The sequence below is a fragment of the Acyrthosiphon pisum genome, chromosome X (genome assembly GCF_005508785.2).
Source record: "Acyrthosiphon pisum isolate AL4f chromosome X, pea_aphid_22Mar2018_4r6ur, whole genome shotgun sequence".
Taxonomy (NCBI): Eukaryota; Metazoa; Arthropoda; class Insecta; order Hemiptera; family Aphididae; genus Acyrthosiphon; species Acyrthosiphon pisum.
In genome coordinates, this window is record NC_042493.1 from 59,560,738 (window position 1) to 59,587,235 (window position 26,498).

The 26,498-nt window shown below is 30.2% G+C and overlaps 1 protein-coding gene across 2 annotated transcripts in view; it reads left to right on the plus strand.

Annotated features, from left to right (window-relative positions):
- The first annotated feature begins 6,399 nt into the window (after positions 1 to 6,399).
- Positions 6,400 to 26,498, plus strand: part of LOC100169054 — a 130,138-nt gene continuing 110,039 nt past the window's right edge. For both annotated transcript variants that reach the window (XM_001948474.5, XM_016807172.2), the window contains exons 1-2: positions 6,400 to 6,553; positions 10,964 to 11,242. In XM_001948474.5, coding sequence (XP_001948509.2) covers positions 11,231 to 11,242 — 12 coding nt within the window. In that variant the 5' untranslated portion in view covers positions 6,400 to 6,553; positions 10,964 to 11,230. The remainder of the gene's footprint in view (positions 6,554 to 10,963; positions 11,243 to 26,498) is intronic.

The following is a 26,498-nucleotide window of genomic DNA, read 5'->3' on the forward strand; positions in this document are numbered from 1 at the left end:
GGAGCCCTGTATTAATTTTTTACACTTTTTGGCTCAATAGATAAAACTTTATTGATATTTATAGAAAAAAAAACTTAAAATATTGATAACTTACAATGTCCGTAAACAGCTCAAAAAGAGTCAAATTATTTTCAAAATTTTATCGTATATAGAAAATGCTAATATAAACATTCAGTGAAATTTTCAAGTTTCTACAGTCATTTGTTTTTTAATTACAACAAAATAAGAAAATCGTTACGTAAGAAATCGAGTAAATACCAAATGTTGTAAAAATATGAATTTCAAACGCTCATAAAAATTTAATTTGAGTTTCTTATAGACATTTTTTTTTGATAAAGGTAGATTATTCTATAAGGAATCTTGTATTACATTTTAAAATCTTAGATTTAAAAAGAAAAATTTTTTCGAATTCTTAACTCAAAATAATTTGCAAATTTTCGTGATTTTTCCATATTTTTTCAATTTTTGAACTTTAAATGCTTATAAAAAAAAACTGTGACTAAGAATTTTTAATATTTTTCATCTGCCTTTGAAACAATATACTTGGAGCCTTCTATTAAATTTTCAAGCTTTTTTAATCAACAAATAAAATTTTATTGATATTTTTAGAAAAAAAAACTAATAATATTGGAAACTGACAATGTCCGTAAAGAGCTCAAAATAAGTCAAAATATTTTGAAAATATTATGGTGTATAGAAAATGCTAATATAAACATTCAGTCAAAATTTCATGTATCTACGGTAATTTTTTTAAAAGTTACACTAAAAACCAAATTCAATTTTGTGAAAAATCGATTTTGCGTAAAAATTCCCGTTTTTCCTTAATTTTTCTTTGGTTTTTCTTTGCGCTTTTGAAAATTACTGGGAATTTTAAATTTTGACCTCCCCAATGCACCAACGATATTCATTTTCCAATCGAACAAGATACTGAAGTTGAAAATCGAAGCATTATTTCGACTACTTATCGTGTACACAGACACAAAAAAAAATTTAAAAAAAAAAAAAAAACACACATCATTGTAAAATCAATACATTCATCGTTCCACTCAGAATCTAAAAATTGTATGAACTTACGCTCAATTTTTTTTTTTAATTTCCGCCAACAATACCTTGTATTATTAAAAAAAAAATTTTAAGAGCATATTTAAGCTTACTGGCTTCATTCTTCGTACTTCCCGCAATTTTCAATGGGGCATGCAAAGTTGGTATTTCAATTAACACTACCCCTAAAGTCGCTTGAGTGAAAGGATTCAGTAGCGCTTCCTTTGAATGTTCGCTCTTAGATTCAACATTCCTCAGCCTCCACCCGACTATTCCCCAGTCCAAAATGTGCTACAACTATTCAGTGTTGCTAAAGACATACGTACCATCTCTTTTTCCTTTCAAATATCCTTACAGGTAAAACGAAATCTCCTAGTCCTATATCTCAAATTTCCTTCAAAGTCCCCCACCCCCCATCACACTCGTACATCTTTCCCTTTCCTAATCCCTTCTTCCTAAATAATTTCTTGAATATTTCTCCAGTAATCAAATGTGCACTACATACCACGACCCATTTTTCGGCGTCCATTATATGTGATCTTAGATGATCACTGATCTGTATAATTTGATCACAATGCAAGTTAGGTATTAGTAATTAATTTAATTTTAGTCTTGTTTTTAACTTTAATGTAGATTTAATCTTACTACATGTTTCTACGTTTGGCTTGTCCTGTATATATACATAGGTATAATGTCGAGTGTGTATATTATTTTGTGATGATCAATTATATATATTGTGTATAAAATATATATAGTGTATATCTAGTTTATATTATAATATAGGACGTAATAAATGTTACAGTGCAATATCCTCAGAAATATAGGCCGACTGACCGTCTCCGCTCAGTATCGTATTTCATATACAATAATAATAATAATAATAATAATAATATGATTCGTCATTGAATTCAACACATCCATTACAACTACAAAAACTATGACCTGTCGACGATGACTATAATACTATACGGCAGAGCGATTTCCCCTGTTTTTAATTATTCATACGGACCAATGTTCAATTACGACAGTCGCTAATAATTTCGATAATAATTTATTGGTACAATCCAAATTCCAAAGTCAATTATTAATATATGCGTACTGTAAAAATAATATTAACACCGACTTACATAATATGCGAGTCCATAATATAATATTTTTTTTGTCAATGCACTCGATCTTCAAATGTTTAAATAAAATATATAGCAACAGTCTATTAGTTCTTCCCAATAATAATTATACTGCAGGGCTTTAAGTTTCTTTAAAGTTCTATTTACTCCTGCAGTAGCGAGGGAGTGTCTTCCTATTTTGTAATCATGACATTGTTTGTCGCTAAATTCTAACGTATATATATTGCAGCGAGTGCGAGGTCTGCAGGCTGTTGAAATTGACCTAATTTTGGCAACGAACAAAGTACGATGTCTAAACTATGCCGTACATAAGTTAACAGTGTGCGCAAACCGTTAGCTTTCGGAACATCCACGAAATTTCGCTAAATATTCATACATTTATTTATTTACTGCATTTTTACTTTGAAACCTTTGTCCCGGTATATCGTGTGCTCACTTGACGTGATTACCAGTGACGCACACTTGTTTCCTGCTGTGAGGGGTGTCTGCAACATTATTATTACCATGTTTACTCGCCCCAAATTATTCAATAAATACAAATACAGACAAAACGGTTTTGATCAACTTTTTTACGTTAACACTATTAATAATAGTTAATATAGTTTTTAATTCATACTAAAAAAAAATATCTACAAGTAAATTTATGAGTCATCCAGCCACCCGCATCATCCATTCCGATAAGCGTGTCAACGACTCACACCCTAGCTGTACTTATTTGTGTGTGCCACTGCAGAGGTGTTTGCCAAAATCTTTGCCGAATCGCAATCCGTTGTATCTCGTACAATAATATACGATCCACAGCCTTACACCACCGTATTCCGTATTCTGGAATAACACTTATATAAATACATTTTCAAACGCAAAGGTTTTTCCAATCCAACACCACATCCGTGGTGTCTTACACTAAATTCAATGGTTTAACCTGGAACCCAAACTTGACCTTTAAATATTTGCTGTAAATGGTATTCTATTTTATTTCTGAGCCCAACCATTGATGACAGTCTCAGAACGCTACTAATTTGCATATTATTACTATACAATGGATGTGTTATGGATGATAAATTTAACGTTTTTGAAAATTTTTTTTTTTACATAATTTTAAGTTATTAAAAACGAATATATGTATTTGGTTTTTCTATGTTTTTTTATTACTTTTGTAATGACAACAACCAATTTTAAATCCTTATTCCAAAATATATTATTTTGGAGTACTCTGAAGTATAAAAAATCGAATTTTGCAAGAGAAGGTTTCTATATTGGTATGAGTTATAATGGTATTTAAAGTTTAGATAAGCGGATTACGCCTGTCCAAAATTTGATTTTTGTAAATTGAAATACTCTGAATAATATTCGGATTCAGAATATAATATTAAAATATATTATGTTTAACTAGCTCTAACTATTAAAATGAGTAAGTTACCTATGCGATATGATAACGATATTATGTATACTATCTAGGACCTAGGTATTGGCCATTGATTGGAATATATTGTGGGGGCCCCAAATAAATAAATATAATAAGTAATTGTTTTTATTTTATTATTATTAAATTATAACATTTAATATTATGTTCAACAGTTATTAAGCCGTCATTCGCCAATTTTTTGAAATGATTTTGCGGTATTAATTTTCTTTTTTGATAATAATAATTGGTAATTAAATTTAAATTGGTAACGTTTTACCAAACCACTCTTATATAAATCCTTTTTAATTCGCCATGGACTGATTACAATATTTGACGTATAATCCCTAATAACCCACATTACATGTAAGTACACCCATCAGCATTATTGTAATATTTTAGCTACCCATTCGATAATATTTTTACCATTGATTTTTCCGTGTTTACTGTTAAATAATAAATTACACAAAACCATGTGGGCTCTCGCGGGCTGCAGTCCACTTAGCACCATCCCACCCTCCCCCAACCGAACACACTAAAAAACCGGGCATGCGACGATAAATAATAATACCGCGATCGCAGCTGCAGATGTAGGTACCTACTGTCGTATAATATATTATTATTAGGTATATTATAATATTATTATGTATATAGGTAAACGAAATTCGTGGTGCCGCGTGCCGTTTGACTACGAATTCACGTCACCGCGTGGCACCGTCCAGGCTAGGGGGCGGATGACTTCGGACCGAAATCGCCATGATGGTGGGGGGGGGGGCGTATCAATATAATATTATTATGAATACAGCCTCGGGTATTTTATTATTATAATATTGTATACGGGACCTTGGGTGCCTATACCTATAGATATAATATCGCAGCCATATAATACGCGGTGGGGATTTGACAATATTGCTCATTTAAAATTGTTATTTCAGGTGTAAAGTCATCGTACACATAGATACCACTCCACGCGTGTGCGTACGAAATAATAATATCATAACGATAAAATACCGAATGCTTTATTCATATAATATTTTATACGCCCCACCGCGATCAGTGAGTTCGTCATCCGTCCCGGTACCGACACGCGGTGATTGCACGTGGATTCGTCTGACGGCACGAGTGGTTGTTCACCAATATACACACGTCTGTGATTAGGTACATATTATTATTATTATTATTATTATACTGTTATTTACTGCGTCGTTACCCGTTATTGTCAATAACAATAATATTATATCGTCGTAGGTTGTATTATAATTTTATTATTATATAAATATTATTTTCGAAGGAGGTGCAGAAGCGTTCTGCGTAGAACTCGTATGGCGTATACAATATATTATGTATAAGTATTATGTATAAAGTATTATGTATATTATGTATAAGATACACGCGCAAGCAACATGCAATTTACATTTTATTATACGCGCGTATTTATATCTCTGCGGGGACATACGTCATAAAACATAATAACAAGCATGAACAGAATTAATAGGTACTATTGAAAACTTAAAAAAACACGTGGTGAACGATCCTGCTAGGACCGCACTGTGCCCGTATATCCACCCGAACATAAACAGAAAAAAAAATGGATATAAAAAGGATATTAACTACGATAAGTCACTGAGTGGAAGCCGAGTTGAAAAGTAAATTTGTCGACCAAACCATAATATTAGGCAAGAGATTCTCTGATATCAATACGTTTTATATAATGACTAAGTAGGTAGTTCAAGTCATATTATATTATATCGGCTCTGTCATAACAACTTGGCTAATTTTCTTGTAACTTTGAAGAAAATACTATATAATTACATGCGTTTATTGAAAATCACGTTTACACATAATATATATATATATATATATATAGCAACTGTATATGAAATCTATATGACTAATTAATAATTGTTTTGTTTAATCACGCTGCAATCTCTGTACACAATGATCTTAAATGAAAATGAACAAATAAATGTTCCTTAATTTAATAACATAGTCGACACAAACATACTGTAATTGCCCAAACCACTACGGCTAATTTGTAACAAACAGGAAGAGCAGGATGCATTGTTCAGGACATCTTTAGTTATAATTTAAAACATTTGAAAGTTGCACACAATCACTATATATTGTGCGTGTAATAGAAAAAAAACAATAATTAACTTATTTAACAACTGCAAAAGTTATTTGTATTTTTTTTCTCAATAATATAATATATTAACTTTAAACTTTTAGTTTAAATAACATGTTGCGTTTGTTAACTATAATAATATTATATTGACTTATAACACGTTATACGTTCTTAACATTGACTTAACTCGAGTTAATTTTTTTCCTCAACTTGTACCACCTATGAGTACTTAATATTAAATCATAATAATAATATTATGCAGATTTTATTTAACACCTACGTGTATGATTTTTTCGATCCGTTTGGTTATAATAATACTATACATTATTACGTTATAGCTTCTTAGACGGCATTAATGATTATTATTACTTAAATTCGAAAACTCGTATCAAGAAAAACCATACAGCAAAAGAACAAAAACGGAAAAAATGAGCGAAAATCTTCGTCTGCGGGTGAACGTGGTGGAGTAGGGGAGGGTGCGTGGATGGGTTGGGGGTGGTAGATGGGGGCATTACAACGGCCGGGGCGGCGGGCGCTTTTGGAGAGCGGTCGACCCGAGAGAGAACTTTTGGCTCGTCACCTGTGACCGCACTGCGGCACCACCGCGCCCCCGAGCTTGCGCGCGCCGCCCCGCCGCCGCCGGCGGCCGTGACGAGCGCTCGACACGCGGCGGCCACGGCCCACGGCCCCGCAGTACACGCTATCCCGTCGGCCGGCCAACAGATCGGCTGCTGTACGGGTGCCACTCGGGAGCTGCCGCCGCTGCTGCTGCTACTGGGCCGCCGCTACTGCCGCTGGTGCTCTGTCGTACACATGTCGCCGCCGCCGTCGTCGTCGCCGTGACCGACTCGCGAACACGTAAGCATGTTATGGAGTTTTAATTTTATTATTTTTATTATTCTTATTATTAATATAATATTTTAAATATATTATATTTTATGATATTCTGGCACTTACATTATCTACGAATATAATATATTATATTGTACCGTACCGGCCGCGTGACCTTCACGAGTGGCGCTTGACCGTCCGCTATGCACTCGCTCCCATTATAAACACGTCTTATAAATTCGGTGCCGGATTTACGGAGGATGGTCGTTGGGGGTGAACATAAAGGTGCAACAAACAGAGGCCTCGAGGCCGAGTTTGTTTTAGGAGCCTCGGGCTTATGTCCTAGATTTCCTAATTTTGTAAAATTATAGTACCTAACCATAATATTTAAATCATCGAATAAAGCCAGGAAAAAGTGTTTTAAGAAATCACCCGCGCCCTATCTTTTACATTTTTATGAACTTAGTTTTATATTTTTACTTGCGTGACTCGATTTCAATGAACCATAAATTGAAATTTATTTTCTTTTTTTCATCCGTCTTGACTTTGATTGTATACCGAAAAAAAATTAAATGAATGCATCAAATGAACTTTTAAATAGAAATTATTTTTAAGGGGCCTGCAATATTAGTTGTCGTGCTCTAATCTCCAGAGGCTTTCAGATTCAGCACTGCCGGTAATTTTTTTTTCGAAAATACTGGGTCCAAAAGCTAAAATAGTATATACATACGGCAGTTAATGATGCATGATAATACCTATAATATTATTACATTCGAATAATATATAATATATTATGTACCTACAACGTGCTGCTGTAATGTACAGTTTTGCAATGATGATAGTTATGTTGTGGGTATATACCAAAAGTAGGTACGGAAAGGTATGACAAATATTATTAGATTAACATAATATTATTTAGAATTAAGTTTATTATTATGAGTACAACCAAAAGGATGGGTCCTCGTCTGGCGTCGTCAATCCGTATCATCCTATAACAAGAAATTAACATAGATAATACGTATAATTTATAGGTAGCTACTCAGGATGGTTACGTCGGGTGGGTAATGATGATGCCAATGGAATATATTATTTGAATTTTGAAACAAAAAACAAACCGTTTTATTATAATACATTACATATTATTTACAAATTTTATCCGCAGACACGAATATTGTACAGGAAGTAGTACGGTGGACGCTAACGAAATTAGGTTTGAGAGTCTTTAGGGAAGAGGGGAGTGTTTTGGCTAAAGTCCGAACAAAAAAATGTATGTAATAGCAATGTAATGATTGTCTGTACATTTCACATGAATAGTTTACTAGCAAGCATTCAAATTGGTAGAAAGGGCTAAATCTGCGTTTGGTTGGGTAATCCAGAGACGTATTTAGAGTTTTGACGCTCTATGTAAAGTTTTGATGACGCCCCTAATAACCCCCTTAAAAAAATGTGTCACTTGCAACTATTTCGATAAAAAAATTTTCCAAGAACTTACAAATATTCAACTTTGATACTGTATAGACATGTCAAATCTTCATATTTCTTCGTCATAAAATAATTATCTGATTAAGGTAGGTGGTACTATAGTACCTGATACTTCAGAAACGATTTGTGCATTTTTAATGTTTTTTTCCATGGAAAAAAGTTGCATTGCTTAATTCTATTCTTTCTCCAATCATTTTAATGTCCAATATTGATTTACAAGAATTAAAAACTAGTCCGATCGTATATTTAACCAAAGTCTCGAACAATGAATACAACCATCAAAAACTAATAGGTTTTAAGAACAATAATAAAATAACTCACTAAGTAACGTATATTTATTTGAATAACAAAAAAAAAAAAATAAATAAATAAATAAATAAAAAATAATAATAAAATTGTGAAATATCTATTTAAGTATTATTTACCTATAGGTACTTAACTATAGTAATAAATTAGATTCATAAAATCAAATAGGTAGATCATTTTGATTATCAAACAATACAGCAGCAAACTAATTGTATATTATCTATATCCTAGACCATATCAATAATATTTTACCAAGCAATATGACAAAAATGAAATAATATATTTCATAAATAAAATAATCACACAAAACTGTGGTTATGATGACAAATGTTTGTGTCTCTTGGATGACGAATAACGATGAATCTCGATTGTTGTAGGTTGTAGACAGAAATGCTGCCGCCCCTAAATTCTTAAGAAATTTCTAACCAGTGCACCCCTGTTTACCCGCTCACCACATCTAAATACATTCCTGGACTAATAGTCAAACTGATAGTTGCGTCAATGACGATAATATAGATATTAGCAGCTATATTAGCCGTGTTTAAACACTTTTTGTAGAGTTGATGGTATTGAAATTTGATACCAGTATCTATACCGTGGTATCGGAATTGGTACCAGTATATGACAGGCGACTGTGTAATATCGAATTGCACTTATTTATGTCAAGTTGCACTAGACACAGAAAAAGGTCATGTTCGAATTGCACCCGGGTTCAAAAATGGCTATGTCCGATTCGCATTTAGTTTAAATAAGGTAATGTTTGAATTGTTCTCGTTTCGCTTGTATAACATAAAACCTATTTATTATCGAATATCGACGGTGAATAGAAAAATTTTTATTTTTAATAGCTATATCTACTGCTAAAGTTTTATTGTTTTTATTTTACTTATTACATAGCTATACAATTTAAAAATAAAAACCTATAAATAATTAATAATATACCTAATAAATAATGAGTTATTTTTTAAAAATTAATATAGCTACAGTCGAAATACTACATATTAATATGGTCAAATACAATATGTATACAATATTATGTATTTATGTTTATTTCTATGTTAATTATTTATGTACTATAATAACGTAATCATATTACTTAATAGTAAATTTTATATGCAGCGTGCAATAATATTACCAACTAAAATTAATATTTTCAAGCATTATAATGAGTATTATGGAATGAGCTGATTGAGTGTATTCGAACATTACCTGATTTTAACTTGAGTGCATTTACTAAGTACCTACTATCTTTTTAAGCTTTTTGTAAACTCAGTGCAATTCGAACGGTTTGGTTTAGTTAAGGAGTACAGTTTGACAATTCCTGGATGCATGAAATATACGATACATGACCGATGTTACATGACAGGTGATTTAATTGGCCGATTTCAAACAACCCGCGGCCTTAAAATAATTGAATCATTAAAATTATATATTATTGTGTTCTCATAATACCGTGTTAGACAAGTGTTGAACTTTTTAATTATTATTATTCTACACCGTCATACCCTGTACCTTTCCAGAATACAGTAAAGCCGATACTGACACATATACCACGTAGTACCGGTACTTATACCATGGTAATATCGTTATAATATCGTCATGACCGCGATATTATATATTCCAAAATACAATAACACACCGGTAGTCGGTACACCGGCATTCGACGGCACCATAATATTATGTATCAAACACAGGAATCGGTATAATGTAATGCAGATGTCTGCATCATTATAAAAATATATGAATTAATGTGGGCACATTTTGATGAATATTGAAACCTATTTTAAAAAACGCGCATATGATGGGCGGATATAAACGCTGAATAAGATACACAAAATATTTTTAATATTAATTTATTGTTTTGAATGATATACGTTATATTCTTTTCGGTATTAAACGCGACGTATTGTCGTTGACATAACCTTTTATGTGCCAAATTTAAGATTATGAGATTTGGACGTTTGGTGTCCCTTTAAGAGAAAAAATAAGCTATCATATTTTGATGTGCTATCACCTATTTTTTTTGTATAATTAATTAAAAATAATAAATAAAATCTCCCACACTGTGTTACCCACTTTGAGCCGTTTATGAAATACCTTCAATGTGATTAAAAATGTATGATGATATGATACCAACTATATTCACAAAATCTCCTATGTAAGTTTGGTAACGAACTATCATAAAATCTAAAACGAGTCATAAGTCACGAGTCATGATAACATTTACAATAACATTCAACATTTACGCAAATATTGTATTTTTTACTCCAATTTTTTCTTCAAATTAGGACTTCATATTATATAGGTAGTTTTAAAGTTTTCTGTAAATAATTGGCAATTTGTATTTTTTCTCCTTGAAAATTGGATTTTATAACATAAGTTTTTTCGTGCCAACGACGGTATGCCCTTCAAGCGGTGTGCGTACGCGTCCGTGACCAATCACCGACGACGGTAGATATAGGTATAATAGTGCGGTATATACCGATATTAAACTGAAATGTACTTCATGAATAAAAACCGACAACGCTATGATGTTTTTGTAACATAATATTATTATACAACATTTCGACATTTTTCTCTTATAGTCGTCATGTCGCGGGCGTAACAAACAATATTATTATATTAATTTGTGACGCTGCTCGTTTGCAGGCGGTGCACTCGCGACGCCCTATACACGCTCGCATAAGCGGCGGTGGTGCCGCGGAGAGACGGTGACGGCGGTGAAAACAACACCACCACTACCATCGTGACGACGACCGCCACCACCACTGCGACCGCCACCGTGACCACCGTCAACACGGCAACCGTAGACATCGGTGTGATGCGTACCGCCGTCAACCGCGACCTCGGACAAACGTCACGCCGCGGAGTGGCCGGGGCCTGATATAACCGCGTGGCTCGAGATACTATGGAGTGATGGCGAGGGAAGTGAGTATATTATTAATAATTACACGTCGTCGTCCAAATTATGATAATATTATTATCGCGGTTATCGCCGCCCGCATGTGCGCGGTATTGGTCCTGTATCTCGGCGATCGCAGTCATCGCCGATAAATAATTATAATCGTATTAACACCATACTTCCGACGGACGATGCGACGAGTTTTCGCTATAATATACCTATTATCACTATCGTTATCACTTATCGTTATCGTTACGCCGTGGCCATTGTCGTTGTCGGGCACCAACATGTCGTACAACATATTTTAACTATAATACTAAATAGCCGATTCCATATTATAGATACAAGAACTTATAGATAGTATAATAATATTATGATGCGCAGCGCCATATTTTGACTACACTTGGGCAATGTTTACAAAATATCATAATTTTTATACTGTCTTAATCACAGTTGATATATTTACCTATTTTTAATGTAACCGCACATACTAAAATATAGGTGCAGATCTGGTATGGCTACTAAAGGGCTTCGGCCCCCTTTGAAAATGTTATATACATATTTATTTATATTATAATTAGGTAAACCTAAATAGTTTATACTTCTTAAATTACATGTATTTATAATATAAAATAAAATAACATATATATTATATAATTATGTTATAGATAATCGACTATATTTTGTACTAATATTACAACTATTGTATTTTTTTTTAAAACAATTTAGCCTCCCCCTCACCGACATTTCAGATTTCTAGACCCACGCCTGCTAAGATATTATTGGGACTGGCAATGAATGCGCCTCTAACGAGAATGCCTGTATTATGGATATTTAAAGAAAATTAATTGGATAATTTAAGCATTAAAATACTTATTAAGATTCCATATAAGTAGTTACTGTCAGTATTATATTAGATTAGACCTTATAATTATAATTACTAACCAATTTTCGTATAATATAACCATAATTCTGTAATTATAGACCAATGAAATTAATACAAGTGCAGTGGTATATCCTGCAGGAATTATAGAAAATGAATGGGTATCAAACAAATATAATAATATAACGGGCGGTTGGCTTTTGAGCCACATTTTATCTACCTGTTTTTTATACAAAATATTTTTATACACTTTTATTACCCGGGTCACAACAAAAATATGAAACGATTAAAGGGCACAGGAAATTGGGCCACTTATACTTATAACTTGATTAAAATTATTTATAACTTTATAACTTAAATCAATTTAATTTAATATTATACTCAAGTCACAATATAGTCACATATTTCGTATTCAATCAACAATTAATCCAAGAAATTATTAAATTAAATAAAAAATACGTACCCATACAATTATTTAGTTGATTATAAATAATAATAATAGTATTAATAATTATCCCAAAAAAAGTTTTTTTTGAATTCATATTTTATAACGACGTCACTACTACGTCCATTGGCTACTATACCTAATACATTTGGTTAGCAGCTTGAAAGTACTAGCGATTAACGATTAGTAAACATTGCCCACGGAGCATCATTGATAAGAACCTAAGTTAAGATCCCGGTCTTGTTTAGAAGAATATAACGTCATATTGTATAGTTATGAGTAATTATTTTTGTCATAGGCGCAACTAGAACTCTGAAACGTAGCACGCTATAATTGTAAATTCCTCACAAACCTATAATAATCAATAGGCACTTGAAAGCGTTTTATTTTAACACACTTCATAATGATAAAAACAAAATATGTATAATAATACTATTAATACTCTTTTAACAATATTATATTAAAACTCATGGGGGTCTACTGGTAATATTGCAGTCCACCCCAGCGCACATCTATTTAACTATTATACCCACAGTGCTTTTTGCTGTGACCCATTGCCTAAAAATAGCTTGTAAGGAATCTGTAATGTGTATTTTAATGCTAGTCACAGGGACTGAAACCGAACCTAAGAGAACCGATTCTGGAACTGGAACCTTTAAAATATTAAGAACTGGAACTGGAATAAAAATCTTTATTTTAATAAATAAAGTACCAAAACCGAACCGGAATTTTTAAATTAAATACGTTCTTTTAGGTTCAAAATTAAAATAATTTTATTTATCATAGTTCAATGGTATTACTGTTTTGCTATGTATGCGTTGTATGTATCATATGAGTTTTCTAATATTTCTCATACTATTAATTAAACCCGTATTCCGGATAGGAATTTAAAATTATTTTATTTTTCGGTACCTAAATTATCTGGAACCGGTACCGAAATTATTTGGAACCGATACCTTTAGTTTTTTTTTTATCAATAACCTAGAACCGAATCGGAACAGTTATTTTATTTTTGGAGACCCAGTACCGAAACTAATACCAATAAATTCAAAAGGTTCCAGTCCCTGGCTAGTCGTCTATTAGTTATAGGAATATGAAGTAATTTATAAATTATCACTAAGTAATATTACGATCAAAATAGTTTTAATTTTTTCCGCTAAATATTTCATAATTTAAAAACATAAAATGTATGGTATTTCATTAAAATAATAATATAGTTAGAACTAAAAAAACAAGGGGTGCTAAATTTTAACTCAGGGGTGCTAAAGACACTTTTGGTCCTCCTCCTAGTTGCGCCAATGAGTAGGTATAATCATATCTGCGTTGCCGAGTAATAATTTCCAGCTACCGTCGTCATCGCGCGTTCCCGAGATACAATTATTATTATAATAATAATATTATGACACCCACATGATAATTGATAGGTACTAATAGGAACTTACATCACCGGATCTTATAATATTATACCACGGTGACCGCTATACTACATCCGAGCGGTTAAGACCATGAAAAGTGGGTATAAATCCACACTCGTTTTCTTAATATAATTGGAGAAAAAAAATTAATAGCAAGGGAAATTTTTACACAAGCCCAGGTTTTGCATTTCTTATTTTGTATTGTAATTCAAAAACAAATATATGTAAATGCTCGAAAAGTCCACCGAATGTTTTTATAGAATTTTCTATACATGGTATAACTTTCCAAAACATTTTAATTCTTTTTGAACTGTTTATAGACATATGAAATTTTTGATTTTTATTTTATAAATATCTATTACTTAAAGACCTTTCCGATCGTTCAAAAAACTTGAATTAAATGTGAATAAAAGTTAAATATATTAAATGTTTTTGACAACGATTTATTAATTCTACCTTATTACTATTAATAAAATAAATTAATATTACGCTTTAGCAATATACAGTGTATAACAAAAATAACTGACCAAAAAAAAAAAATTTATGCTACTTAAACTTATGACAAAAATTGATAAAATTATAGGATTAGTAAATAGTTTTAGAAATATTCTCATGTTAGCAAATTTCCAAAAATAATATTTTTAAAAAAGTTATAGCGTTCCAAATTAATTTAATCAAAAAAATACTGAAATTTAAAAAAATTCTAAAAAATAAACTACTTGATTTAGATAAATGTTTTTACCATCCAAATAGTTCTTATAATCAGATTCGCAAATTGGCTATTTTGAATTTATTCAAAAAAATTTAAATCAAATTTAAAATTTTTCATTTTTGGTATTAAAAAATAAAAATATTTTTTTTTTTATTACACGTGTAGCGCAAGTGGCTATAAATTATGTATAAAAAAAAAAATTTTAAATATTGATTAAAACAAAAGTTATTTAAAAGTCAGTTCTATCTGTTACATCCTGTATATAATAATATATGCTGACAGACAGTCTTCGATGAGAATCAATTTTTCTTTGCTTTCATTCATCATTGCATTCAAATTGAACACATGCATTACTGCAGTTACTTACTCAATTAGGAGGTCCACAACTTAAGTTCTACAGCTGGTATCCTACGTTACTCCTTTTTTCCATTTTTTGAGTAAAAACAGCAAACAAATATGAAAATATAAAATCATATTTGGCTTTGTGCTCCACGCTCATGACAGGCCCTCAGGGCTCAGACCACCGTTTGCAAAATACCGAACTCTAATCTGCAGTCTAACCAAAATATAGCCACACGGTCATAACTTACATAATATAATCAATTTCTCGGTAGTCTTGGTATAGTGGTGGTAGATATACGGTTAAATTTCTACAACCGCGTTTTAATCAGAAAAAAAGTATTTTACACGAGACGTCAAGTTGTGAACCACTCTTAAATATTTCAGATTTCCTACGATGACGGTGTTAACGGCGTGCCTAAACGGTCCTGAATTATTATATTATGTGTTTGATGATTGATGTTTTTTGCTCACCAATTTAATATACCCACTCTGGAATAGTGGCACATCGAATCGCCAAATATTTGTCTAATAATTATCAAATACGATCATACATAATGCCCCAAAATTACGGTCATATGCAAAAAAAATACATTTTCTATCTGACAATTATTATTTCCAAAAATGTAAATTTCAATTCACATTAGGTTTTGCCTACCTATAAATTATTTGTTATCACTACCAAGTTCGTGGAAAGGTGGGCAAGTTAATGAAAATAATTAAGTCAAGTCATAAGTGAACGCCAGTTGGTTAAGTTAGGAGTTAGAATAGAATCGACAAATAATCAAACTAAGTTTTATGATAATACGGAAAAAATATCAAGTTAAAAAAAATGTCATCAACTAGTACCTATTAGTTGGTACGTGGATCACATAAAAAATTACGTTATTTTTTCCCATATGATATAATATTATTTTATCAAGAAACATAACAGACAGTTTATAGTGCCTATTAAATTATTTTTGTTCAAAACCGTGTATTTTCGCGGAAATATTATAAAACAACTAAAACCAAACATTTTTAACATTAATTTAATGGATTATTTTTTGTTAATCAACTGAAATAAAGCTAAGTTATTTCAACAGTCAATAAAACTAGTCAAGTTCTCAAGTTGATTAGAAAATTAATGAAAAATATAGTGTTAGGTAAATAAAAAGTAAAAAAATAATCGTTTAACTTAACTTCAACTTTGATAATACCTGAATACCTAGTTAATGCACACCTTTGCGTATTATATAATATGACGTATACTTTTAATTACGTTTAATACCTAGATATTCAGCTATTCGAACTTGTCAAGATTTATAATTACCTATTATATTGAAACTTTTATTAAAAAAATTACCTTTTAATGCGTACTGTCCTGCAGCAAATCTTAATTCTGAGAGCTGCACCACTGCGGCAGTAATATCGTGATTTTAAATATTATAATTTTACAATCGTAAGCAGCATCTGATAACTCGTCGCAAGATATATAGTGATAAATAAATGTTGGTTTATAAATAAGTTTTACAACCAATCATATTATTAATATCGTGCACGCAGAATATGAGAAAAATCGAAATAATATTAGGCGATTAAATTTTAACTACCCGTCCCGCGCCTGAAAACAGTTTTCAAAAATTCTATTAAAAAGCGCCTTGCGCATCAAGATATCGGGTTTTATTTCTCACCGAGATAAATAAAATATGTAATAAAATGTTATAGTATAATATACTTCATTGCGTCTCTATAATAATATTATATACTTCATCCACGTGTAGTGTGTACATTGTGCATACTATATATAGGTATATTTAACTGTCAAGACGATAAAGAAAAAAAAATAATAATTTTGGTATAATATAATATTTCAACACTCCATGACGTTATATAGGTGCCTATATATTTTAAAAGCTAATCAGAAATAGAAGAGATGACGCTGCGATCGCTGCCCTTGCAGATTATACGCATCGTATGATTGCCCCCTCCCCCAAATAGGGGTGCAGATGTGGTTTGAAAGATATTTCTTTTTCCATTTTTAACGACGGTGAGAATATTATTTTTTTGATTGCGTAACAGCAGTTCGATAAAAATAAAAACAAAAAACAAATCGCGTTCAAAATGCGATATATACGAAAATGTATTATTCATTTGCCGAGGAATAAATTAAATTATAATATTTAGGAGCAATTCGCATTTCTGAAGTTTTGAAAGGTATAGGTAAGCTCTGCGTGCACATTACCTACGTATAATATTTAACTGTCCAGACGATAAAATAAAAAATAAATCTTAATTTTGGTATAATATAATATTTTATCACTCCAGGCGACGTTATATAGCTACCCATAATATATTTTTTAAATCTGATCAGAAATAGAAGCGACGACCCTGCGATCGCTGCCCCTGCAGATTATAAGCATCGAGTGGTTGCCCCCAAATAGGGGTGCAGCTGATGACGTTCGAAAGATATTTCTTTTTCGGTTTTTGACGGTGTTGAGTATATCGTTTTTTTACTGTGTAACTCCTGTTCGGTAAAATAAACAAATACATAAATTGCGTTCAAAATGAATTTTCAATATTAATTTGCCGAGGAATTATATTATTATTATGCGATATTTAGGAGTGACAATAGTATTTCTGAAATGTGTTGGTAAGCTCTGCGTGAACATTTCCTACACTGCAGTATCTAATACCTACAACGTATGATAAGTACAGTATACCTATGACTATAGTTTTTAAGTATGTAAATATTATATAGATTCAATAAATAACTGATGACTGGCGTGATTAAAGGGTGTGCGCGGTAAATTGATTCCAAAGGTTGATGTTTGCATTTTAATTAACGGCGCGCGCTCTGCAAACCTCATAATAATTATGTTTCATAAACGTAGCTAGGTATATAATTAATAATTACGGTTTACTTATATTTATTAGTTTTGTATATAATTATGATTATCCGCGCAAAGTACAGTATTGTATATAGTTATAATATTATATCAAATATAAATAATACAGGTAAGTATCTTAAAATAAAGCTCAATTATAATGACGTTATGTGCATTGCATAATTATTATTTGAAATCACTGCGCGGCAGCAAAACGTTAAATACTTAATAACATTATTATTATCTTTCCTCACGATCCAAATATTACTCCAACACCCATAATTATATTATTGAAATAATTTGCAGTGATTGAACATAATGGTTCGATATTGTACGAAATAGTGAATAATTTACAATGTACAAGCAATAAGTTTTTAATCGTAATAATTGCAAGACCTATGGTAACGTTTTTAACACAATATTATTATATTAATAACGTATACTGTCTAGTCGGTTATTGATTGGTCGTAGAATTTACATAAATTTGCCTTAAAAATAAAATACTATATTATGACACATTTATTAATTTACGTTTAAATCTATACAAAGTTACTTCCTATGTGAATATAATGTATATAGATTATAGACTTACCTAAAGCATAATATAATATTTATACTTTTTCGTAAAATACTTAAATATGTCAATCAACTTAAATAGATAATTATTGTAAACCTCTAGCATTAAATGTTATTCAAAGCTATTGTAAAGTTTAATTTACATATAAATATTATTCAATTTTAGAATATTTTATTATTTAATAATTATTAATAACATGGCATAATTTGAAAATAGAAGAAGGCAGTCTATAGCGTGCCACGGACATTTTCAATTTATGTATTTTTTTCTTAAATATTTAGTTAAATTTTGTAAATATAATTTAGTTATAATATTAAGTGATACATTAATATATCATAAGTTACAAATATTTTACATTACCTTTACTTTTAATTTTAATTCTATTTTTTTTCGTCAGTTAACTGTGAAATATCTCATTGTTTTTCGGTCTTGAATGTATTATTTTTATTTGAAAATTACATAATGTTTTCATATAGCCTTTACGAACCATCAATTCAGGTAATCTATATACATAATATTACAACACTAGCACATGTTATATATGATAGACCATATTGCAAGTTTCTGATATTGGTCCTTGGTGCCCCCCCCCCCCCCCCCGATCGTAAGGATATTAATGCCTATGTTATATATGAAATCTATTTTCCATAATATTACGGAGTAAGTAATTAAAGATGTTGTCATTAAATAAGTAAAATCTTAAACAACGTTAGTTCTGAGTATATCGATTACTGTATTATTAATTTTACAATAATTTATGTTTATTTTTTATTTTATTTTTTTGTTACTTATTAGCTATTTCCCAGTAGAAACAATGCTCTGATCAATTTTTATAGAGGTTTTTTGTAGAATATTTTATTTAGTTGGTACTTTTCAGAGGTAAAATTTGAAAATGTTCAGTACTTTTTAAAATAATCGTGAAAACCTGAAAAAAATACATTAACATTTTAATATTATTATTAAAATAATTTTCTGATAATCTTACAAGCTACCAAAAATGTTGTGGCTTATTATAAGTGCAGTATTGTTACAATTATCGCATATAGGTAAATGATTTATCATTGAATTAAATGTATCATGTCATTCATTACAGTATCTCTCCAATGACGAGGTAGACTCGAGAGGTGAGTCGTCCTGGTACCCGTAAGTCATCAGTACTCCCTCTAACCAATTGCATGTTTCAACGAACGATTTATATCTATTTGTACCCTTTAAAAAAAAAAATGTGTACCGTTTTCCTTTGGACGTAAAATCAAATCTCTTATCCAGGTGATGTAACGTTATGTAGTCAAGGCCTCCGGAACGACCAAAATTCGACCAATCGATTTCGGACCTATTTCATTTTTTTGAACCCGGTTTACACTACTGTACAATATAGCGGTTACTTTCCTCCTTTAATTTTTAGTTTTTATTATTTATCTAAAACAAACTCCGGTTACACGGGCCATTCGGGTTATGTATAATTTTGATAAAACAATTTTTTTACTATACATCATATAATAATTTTGTTTTTCTTAGGAATAACAATATGTTTATGATTTTTTCAGGCTTAGATCCTACCATTGCATCTTAACCGTGTTTGGTATTTTGCATTCTTTTAGCTACTGTACTTGTACTTGTATAAATACTAACGGCATTCCGTCCATATAGTTTTTTTTTTATCATTATTCGTGTTAGTCTGTGGGTTTTTGCATATAGGAGAATCTTCTTTTGACAATTATTCTACTGATAAAAAATAGAGAAAAAATATTTTTAAAAACATTAATGATTTTTGTAGCAATAAGTGTTTTTTGATAAAAGTATCACTTATTAGTTAAAATCAAAATGCTTTATTAATTATTATCGATAAAAATTAAAAATGTTTATTTTTGATGACAGTGATGTACACTCGTTAAAATATATATCATACAAATAGTAACCACACACACATACACACATACATAATGAACGAGTTGCATTAAAAAGGTATGGTAAAAAATAAAAATGTCTTCTGTAGGAGGTACTCACAAACACCATCTCAAAACGTGAATAACAGACGGGATTCTCAGAGAGATCAATTATCTCGCCGAGGTGATTATATTACAAATACACTTAAGAGAATGCGTACTTTTAGTTAAAAAAAAAATAGTAGAGAGCAAAAGTATTTGAAAAAACCGTATTGGAGTAGAACCATGTGGAAGAATAACGTATTAGAATTAGTATTCACGTCTAATAAATTAATCATTTTATATAATATTAATATACCAGCTATTGCTGTTTTTAGGTTGAAATTATCGTTGTCCTGTATAATATGGAAACAAGTTAAATAATGAGTTCCTTTTTTTTAAAAGTTACCTACTGCCAAGTTAACTAGTTAATAGTGTTCTATGATATGTTGCAGATACTACCTATAAGCTGCAGTTAATTTTATAACACATGTACAATCACGTTAAGTTAATTTTATCCCTTACCTAATACTTATATAAAACCATATACTTAATAAATATTTTTTCATATAAATTATTGTTTTTATTTATTACATAAAAAAAAATCATCGTAAATATGTTTTACAATCTTATATCAATAATATGTTATCTAATCACATATTTTTAAAATCTATTTAACTAAAGTAAAAGATACAAGTAAAAATAAAATGAAATAAAAACTTTTAACTTTAATCTGAACTTATAGTTTCCTATAATAGATTAGTTCCTATTAACTTAACTTGGCCATTCATAAAAAAATAACTAAGCAAGTGTGAGGTTTTAATTTCCCCTTTGATATCACCATACATATTACACTAGCCATACATATGTTACATCCCTGGCGTGGGTAATGATTACCTAATCTTAAATGAATATTAATAATATTATTTTTATTTGTTTTACTACCACCATCTATTGTATTATTGATTCATATTATTAGTTTTTGTTTATTTCATTATTGTGTTAAATTGTTAACTTATGTATTGTTATCATAAAATTGTATTACATCCTGCTCTATTGGGCACCAAGTCCGTTAGTAAATAATACATAAATAATGAATGTAACATCATGAATAATATACCATATCCATATATAGATATAACCAAACGAGGCCTGACTGACTAACTGATTTAATGATTAATTATGATAGCTATAGGGACTTTACATTTTGAAGGTCCCTTCGTACCACCATGCAATGGCGTATTAAGAAAAAAAATTCCGAAATTCGCATTTTTAAGAGGAGCCACATCCAAGCATTTTGAGATTCATCATAAAAATCTAACATTATTTAATTTTCTATGGTTATTTGTGTATGAATTAAATAGTTATATCTTTTCTTGTTTTCTATTTTTTTTTACATTTTTGAACACCGTATTACACAGAATATATCGAATTAAACAAATAGTTTGAATCATTTAAGGGTTACCATTTTTTTACCGGCAACAAAGTGCACTATTAAACCTATAAAATATGTGAGTCAACATTAATATCGTAAATTTCTCCACAAACATTTTGTGGTGAACATTTTCACAGGAAATAATATTACAATGACGAGACTTTTTAATGCGGTCCGATAGAATTTCGATTATATAGAAAGTCTATATAGGATCATTGCAGGTCAGGTTTATATTCAAAATATTTACAGTAGGTATGCAAAGAATTTGTGTGGAATTATATATATAATATTAATTTCAAACAAAATAAATTACCTATAATAGCAATGCTCCACCAATGATCAATTTTATTTCCCTGCATTGTGCGTAACTTTTTTTTCATTGTCTCGAAAGTCAAAATATATTATACAAATCACATTAAAAATAGAAGGTTTATATACTAAGGGTATGGAAAGTAAAGAATTTAATTTGTTTTGTCACCATCGCACCAAAGCACTATAACGTCTCTTCTTTTAACAGAGATAATTTATATTGTTTCTTTTAATAATATTCAACAAAAAAAAAAAAAAAAAAATTGAATAAACATTTTAGGTCGATGAAGACAGGGAAAAGTATACTGTGTTTTTCAATAACAGGAAAACAGGCAGTCTGAAAATATTTAGAGCTACTTACATTATCAGAAAATGGTATATATGTATAATACTACCTTTTGCGATCTAGAGGACGCTTGTACGATGTCTTAAAGGGTAAAAACTCCATTTTTTCACCGGGAATAAATTATATGGTCTATATATAGTGGCACGTAGAGACTGATTTAATGCACACAACAAACATAGTCTGGAGTAATAATAATAATAATAACAATAATAATACATTTTCGAACTCATGACGTTTCTAACATACTTTTTTCGAACACTGCGTGCGATTTTCGAACAAAAGATCTTTTGCCACCGTCGAGGGAGTAGCATTTAGAATAAAATATTATGTTTCTGCATACACGCCTACTGCAGCGTATAATATATACGTGTTTTGAAATTAATATTCTAGGTATTGCTTTAACCAGCCAACACTTTAAATTTGAGCGTTTTATTCTCAGTAGTTACAAAATATGTAAAATATTATGACATAAAGTATAAGGAATAGAGGTTATATATATATACCTCATATAACATAATTGTATGATAAAGAAAATATATGTATATTGCGTAGTTATACAGCAAAACATCCCTCAATGGAATTTCCAAAATAGCGGACTTTTTTTGCGAGCACACTAGGTACAAGCTTTCTAACTACTTTTATAAGCAACATATAATGCCTTTGACTAGAGTGGACAGGACATCTCTAAATAGCGGATAAACTTTCATTGCACGAGAGTTTCTAGTATTTTATGGTTTCACTGTATATATATATATAGGTACAGTTTGATTAACCAAGCATGATTACCCCTCTCTTATTCTTCAATAATGCAGTTATTCTATAAAATCGGATTTTTGGATAATTTTCTAGATTTTTGTTGTATTACTTACGAACGAAAACTTCTGTTTTTCAAATAAAAATATTTCTCTTCCATCATCAATTGTTTAGAGGAAAACTGAAAATGTTGACGCCTATTTAAATCGAAACTTGAACGAATAGTTTTTCAGTTCATTAGATAAATCTGTGCACCAAGAGGATTCATATATAATATAAAGCCCATGATAATAATGAATTTATAGGCTATATGTAGGAGCTATGGGAATTTTAAAATGTTATTTATTACTTATTAACATTAATCCATCAATATTTATTATAATTTATAAACATTTTCCAAGTATAATAATACGCATTATTTTATACTAAATTTTATATAACATCTAACTTTTATTTTGGTAAAACCAGTTTTAAGGACTATATTATTGTTATTATAATAATGATATAATTTTAATAACCAAAAATTACTTGTAAGAATTTTGAATTAGGTACGTCGACATTTTCAAAAAAATTATCCGCTAAATAATAATTAACTGTAGGAAAATGGGTTTTCTTATTAAAAAGCAGAAGTTTGGTATCACCCCTGCAGCTATGACTCACGCTGCTCAATTAGTATCTGTAGAAGTCATCAATTCTTGAGATTTTGAAAACATGGTCTATGATATTATATTTTTGATGGTCCAAAAATTCGAATTTGAACAGATTGATTATTGAATGAAAAAAAATGGTGGTGTAAATGCCTTGTAAATCACCTTGTACAATAAATGTATATAATTTGAATTACAGCTAGGCGCATGTTATTAAAATATGTGAGAGAAAGTTCAGAGGGGAAAAAATGTTCATTACACACGTCGTGGGTAAGTTCATATCGTGTACGGCTCTTTATCACACACATATATACTTATAATATGACGATGATATTATCAACCATAGAGTTTTAATGAAAAAAAAATATGAACAAAATAATAATATAGAACCGTGGCGCAATCGCGGTATATTGAGTCGTCTCGAGCCGTAATTCCGGAAAATCGAACGTGTCAGACCAGCTGCGGATGGTAATCAAAACACAAGGGGTAATATTAAATAGACAGAATGAGTGACGTACACTAATAACTTTTGTGTTGAATGACATGAATGATGCACGAGAATACCTACCCTGGGCTCTTGATGTGCACAAGTGCACACTTTTATCATGACCATTTGCACTTTTGCGAGTTTCTCTTGCTGGATAATCAAGTGCCATTTACGCAAATTCAACACTTTTCATTCATTCACCGTATGGTAATCAACCAGCAGCCCGGCATTTTTCTAAATCCGCGCTTCCGTTATAATCATAATAAAAGACGTGAACGGCCATAGATTGGTTTTTATGATAGTTCAATATTGTTATTGTTCGCTACGCTGATGTTCCATTATAATACAATAATAATTAATAGGTTCCCGGATTTGAATGCAAAATGCTTTATTTTTTGGCAAGCCCCAGTCAATGCTTTTCAATTACAAAATCAGCCGTTTCATAGCCATCTGCAGAGAATTGAAAACTTAAATTTTTACTATGAATTTTTTTGCATATTTTTCGTTTTTTCAATATTTTTTTTTTAAAAATAATTTTTAGATAATGTTGTTAATTTTTAGTGCATATTTATACATTATAAACATTTTTAGATTTTACTTAATTGGAAGTTCTAAATTTTGGCTCAAGACATTTTGTTCCTACTCTAATAGCTGTTATAATATATTATTTGTCGATCGTTCTATATTTATGATTGCGATACGTCTTTATCTACCGTGCGATAAACGGCTGTTATACGCCTGGGACTCTAACCTGCACGAACATCTAATTGGCCAGTTAGCGTGTTATAGCGTGTTGGCGCCATCGTAATCACGTTTATTTTGTTAAGTCCGTATTTTTGTTTGCTCGAGAATTTTTAAAACAAATTTTGGGACATTTTTTAAGGATTAAATTGTGGCTGAATGCATTTTTGTTTATTGATCATTTTTTAGATTGATTTTAATGCATTTAAATCCGGGTCTTTATAGTTATGACTAAAATATGCCTATACCTACTCAATATTTAACTGTATAATATAAACACGTTATTGATTAAATTCGTGCACTTTGGCTATTGATTAATATTGTATAATATATTATTTTAGATTTCTGAGCGAAGAGATGAATGTAACCTTACGATTTACGATGATTACAACATAAATATTGTATGCTATTTTTATGTTTTTAATTTTAAATGTTTGAGTGTGAATAAACTTTTTTACATAGTAGAACAAAATATATTTTATTTTTAAACTTCGATATCATATTTTTCTAATAAGGGAGTGAAACTACAGTTGGTATTTTTTTTTCTAGGGGAGGGGGTTGGTCAATAATAAACAATTCTTAGGGTAACTCAAAAATAAGTTAGGGGAAAACATGAAACCAATTTTCTTATTTCGTTGTAAGTACTTAATTCAAAAAACAAATAACCGTGGATGCATTAAAAAATGTTCAACAAATATTTATATTACCAGTTTTTATACACATGGAATATTTTTCAACGTTTTCTCTTTCAGTTACGTATAATAATATAATAATATTTGAAATTTGAAATTTTGTATTCACTTATTTTCTATAAACGTCGACAAAAATATTTTGGCTTCCTCAAAAAGCTTAAAAATGTATTACAAGGTTCCTAATTTTTTTATTATTAAAATAATTAATAAAAAATTGAGAGAAAATACACAGTAATATTTTATGATCATTTGAAGTTAGCATTTTGATACGTTTTGTCAACATCATGAAAATTTGAAAGTTATTTTGTAGGTAAAAATAATTTCTTTATATTAATATTCACGCCTTAGATTTGAAAATTTAACGCAAAGTTCCTCAAAAGTTATTATTGGAATAAAAAAAAAATATTTCCACAAATATTTTATATGAGCGCTCGAAGATAAAATTTTTATGAAATTGGATATTTGCAAATAAAAAATAGTGATTTTTTATCAAATGGTTTTAGATTCTGAGTGAACGATGAATGTATTTTATTTTGTTGTAATTCCAAAACGAAGATCCGTAATTATTTTACATTTGTGCCAAATGTTTATACTATCATAATCTACACTTGTTTTGATATTCAAAATATTTTGACTTTTTTTTTTTAGTATTTTTATCTATAAATGTTCATGAAAATGTAATACCAGATTCCTTAATGTTGTTATTGTA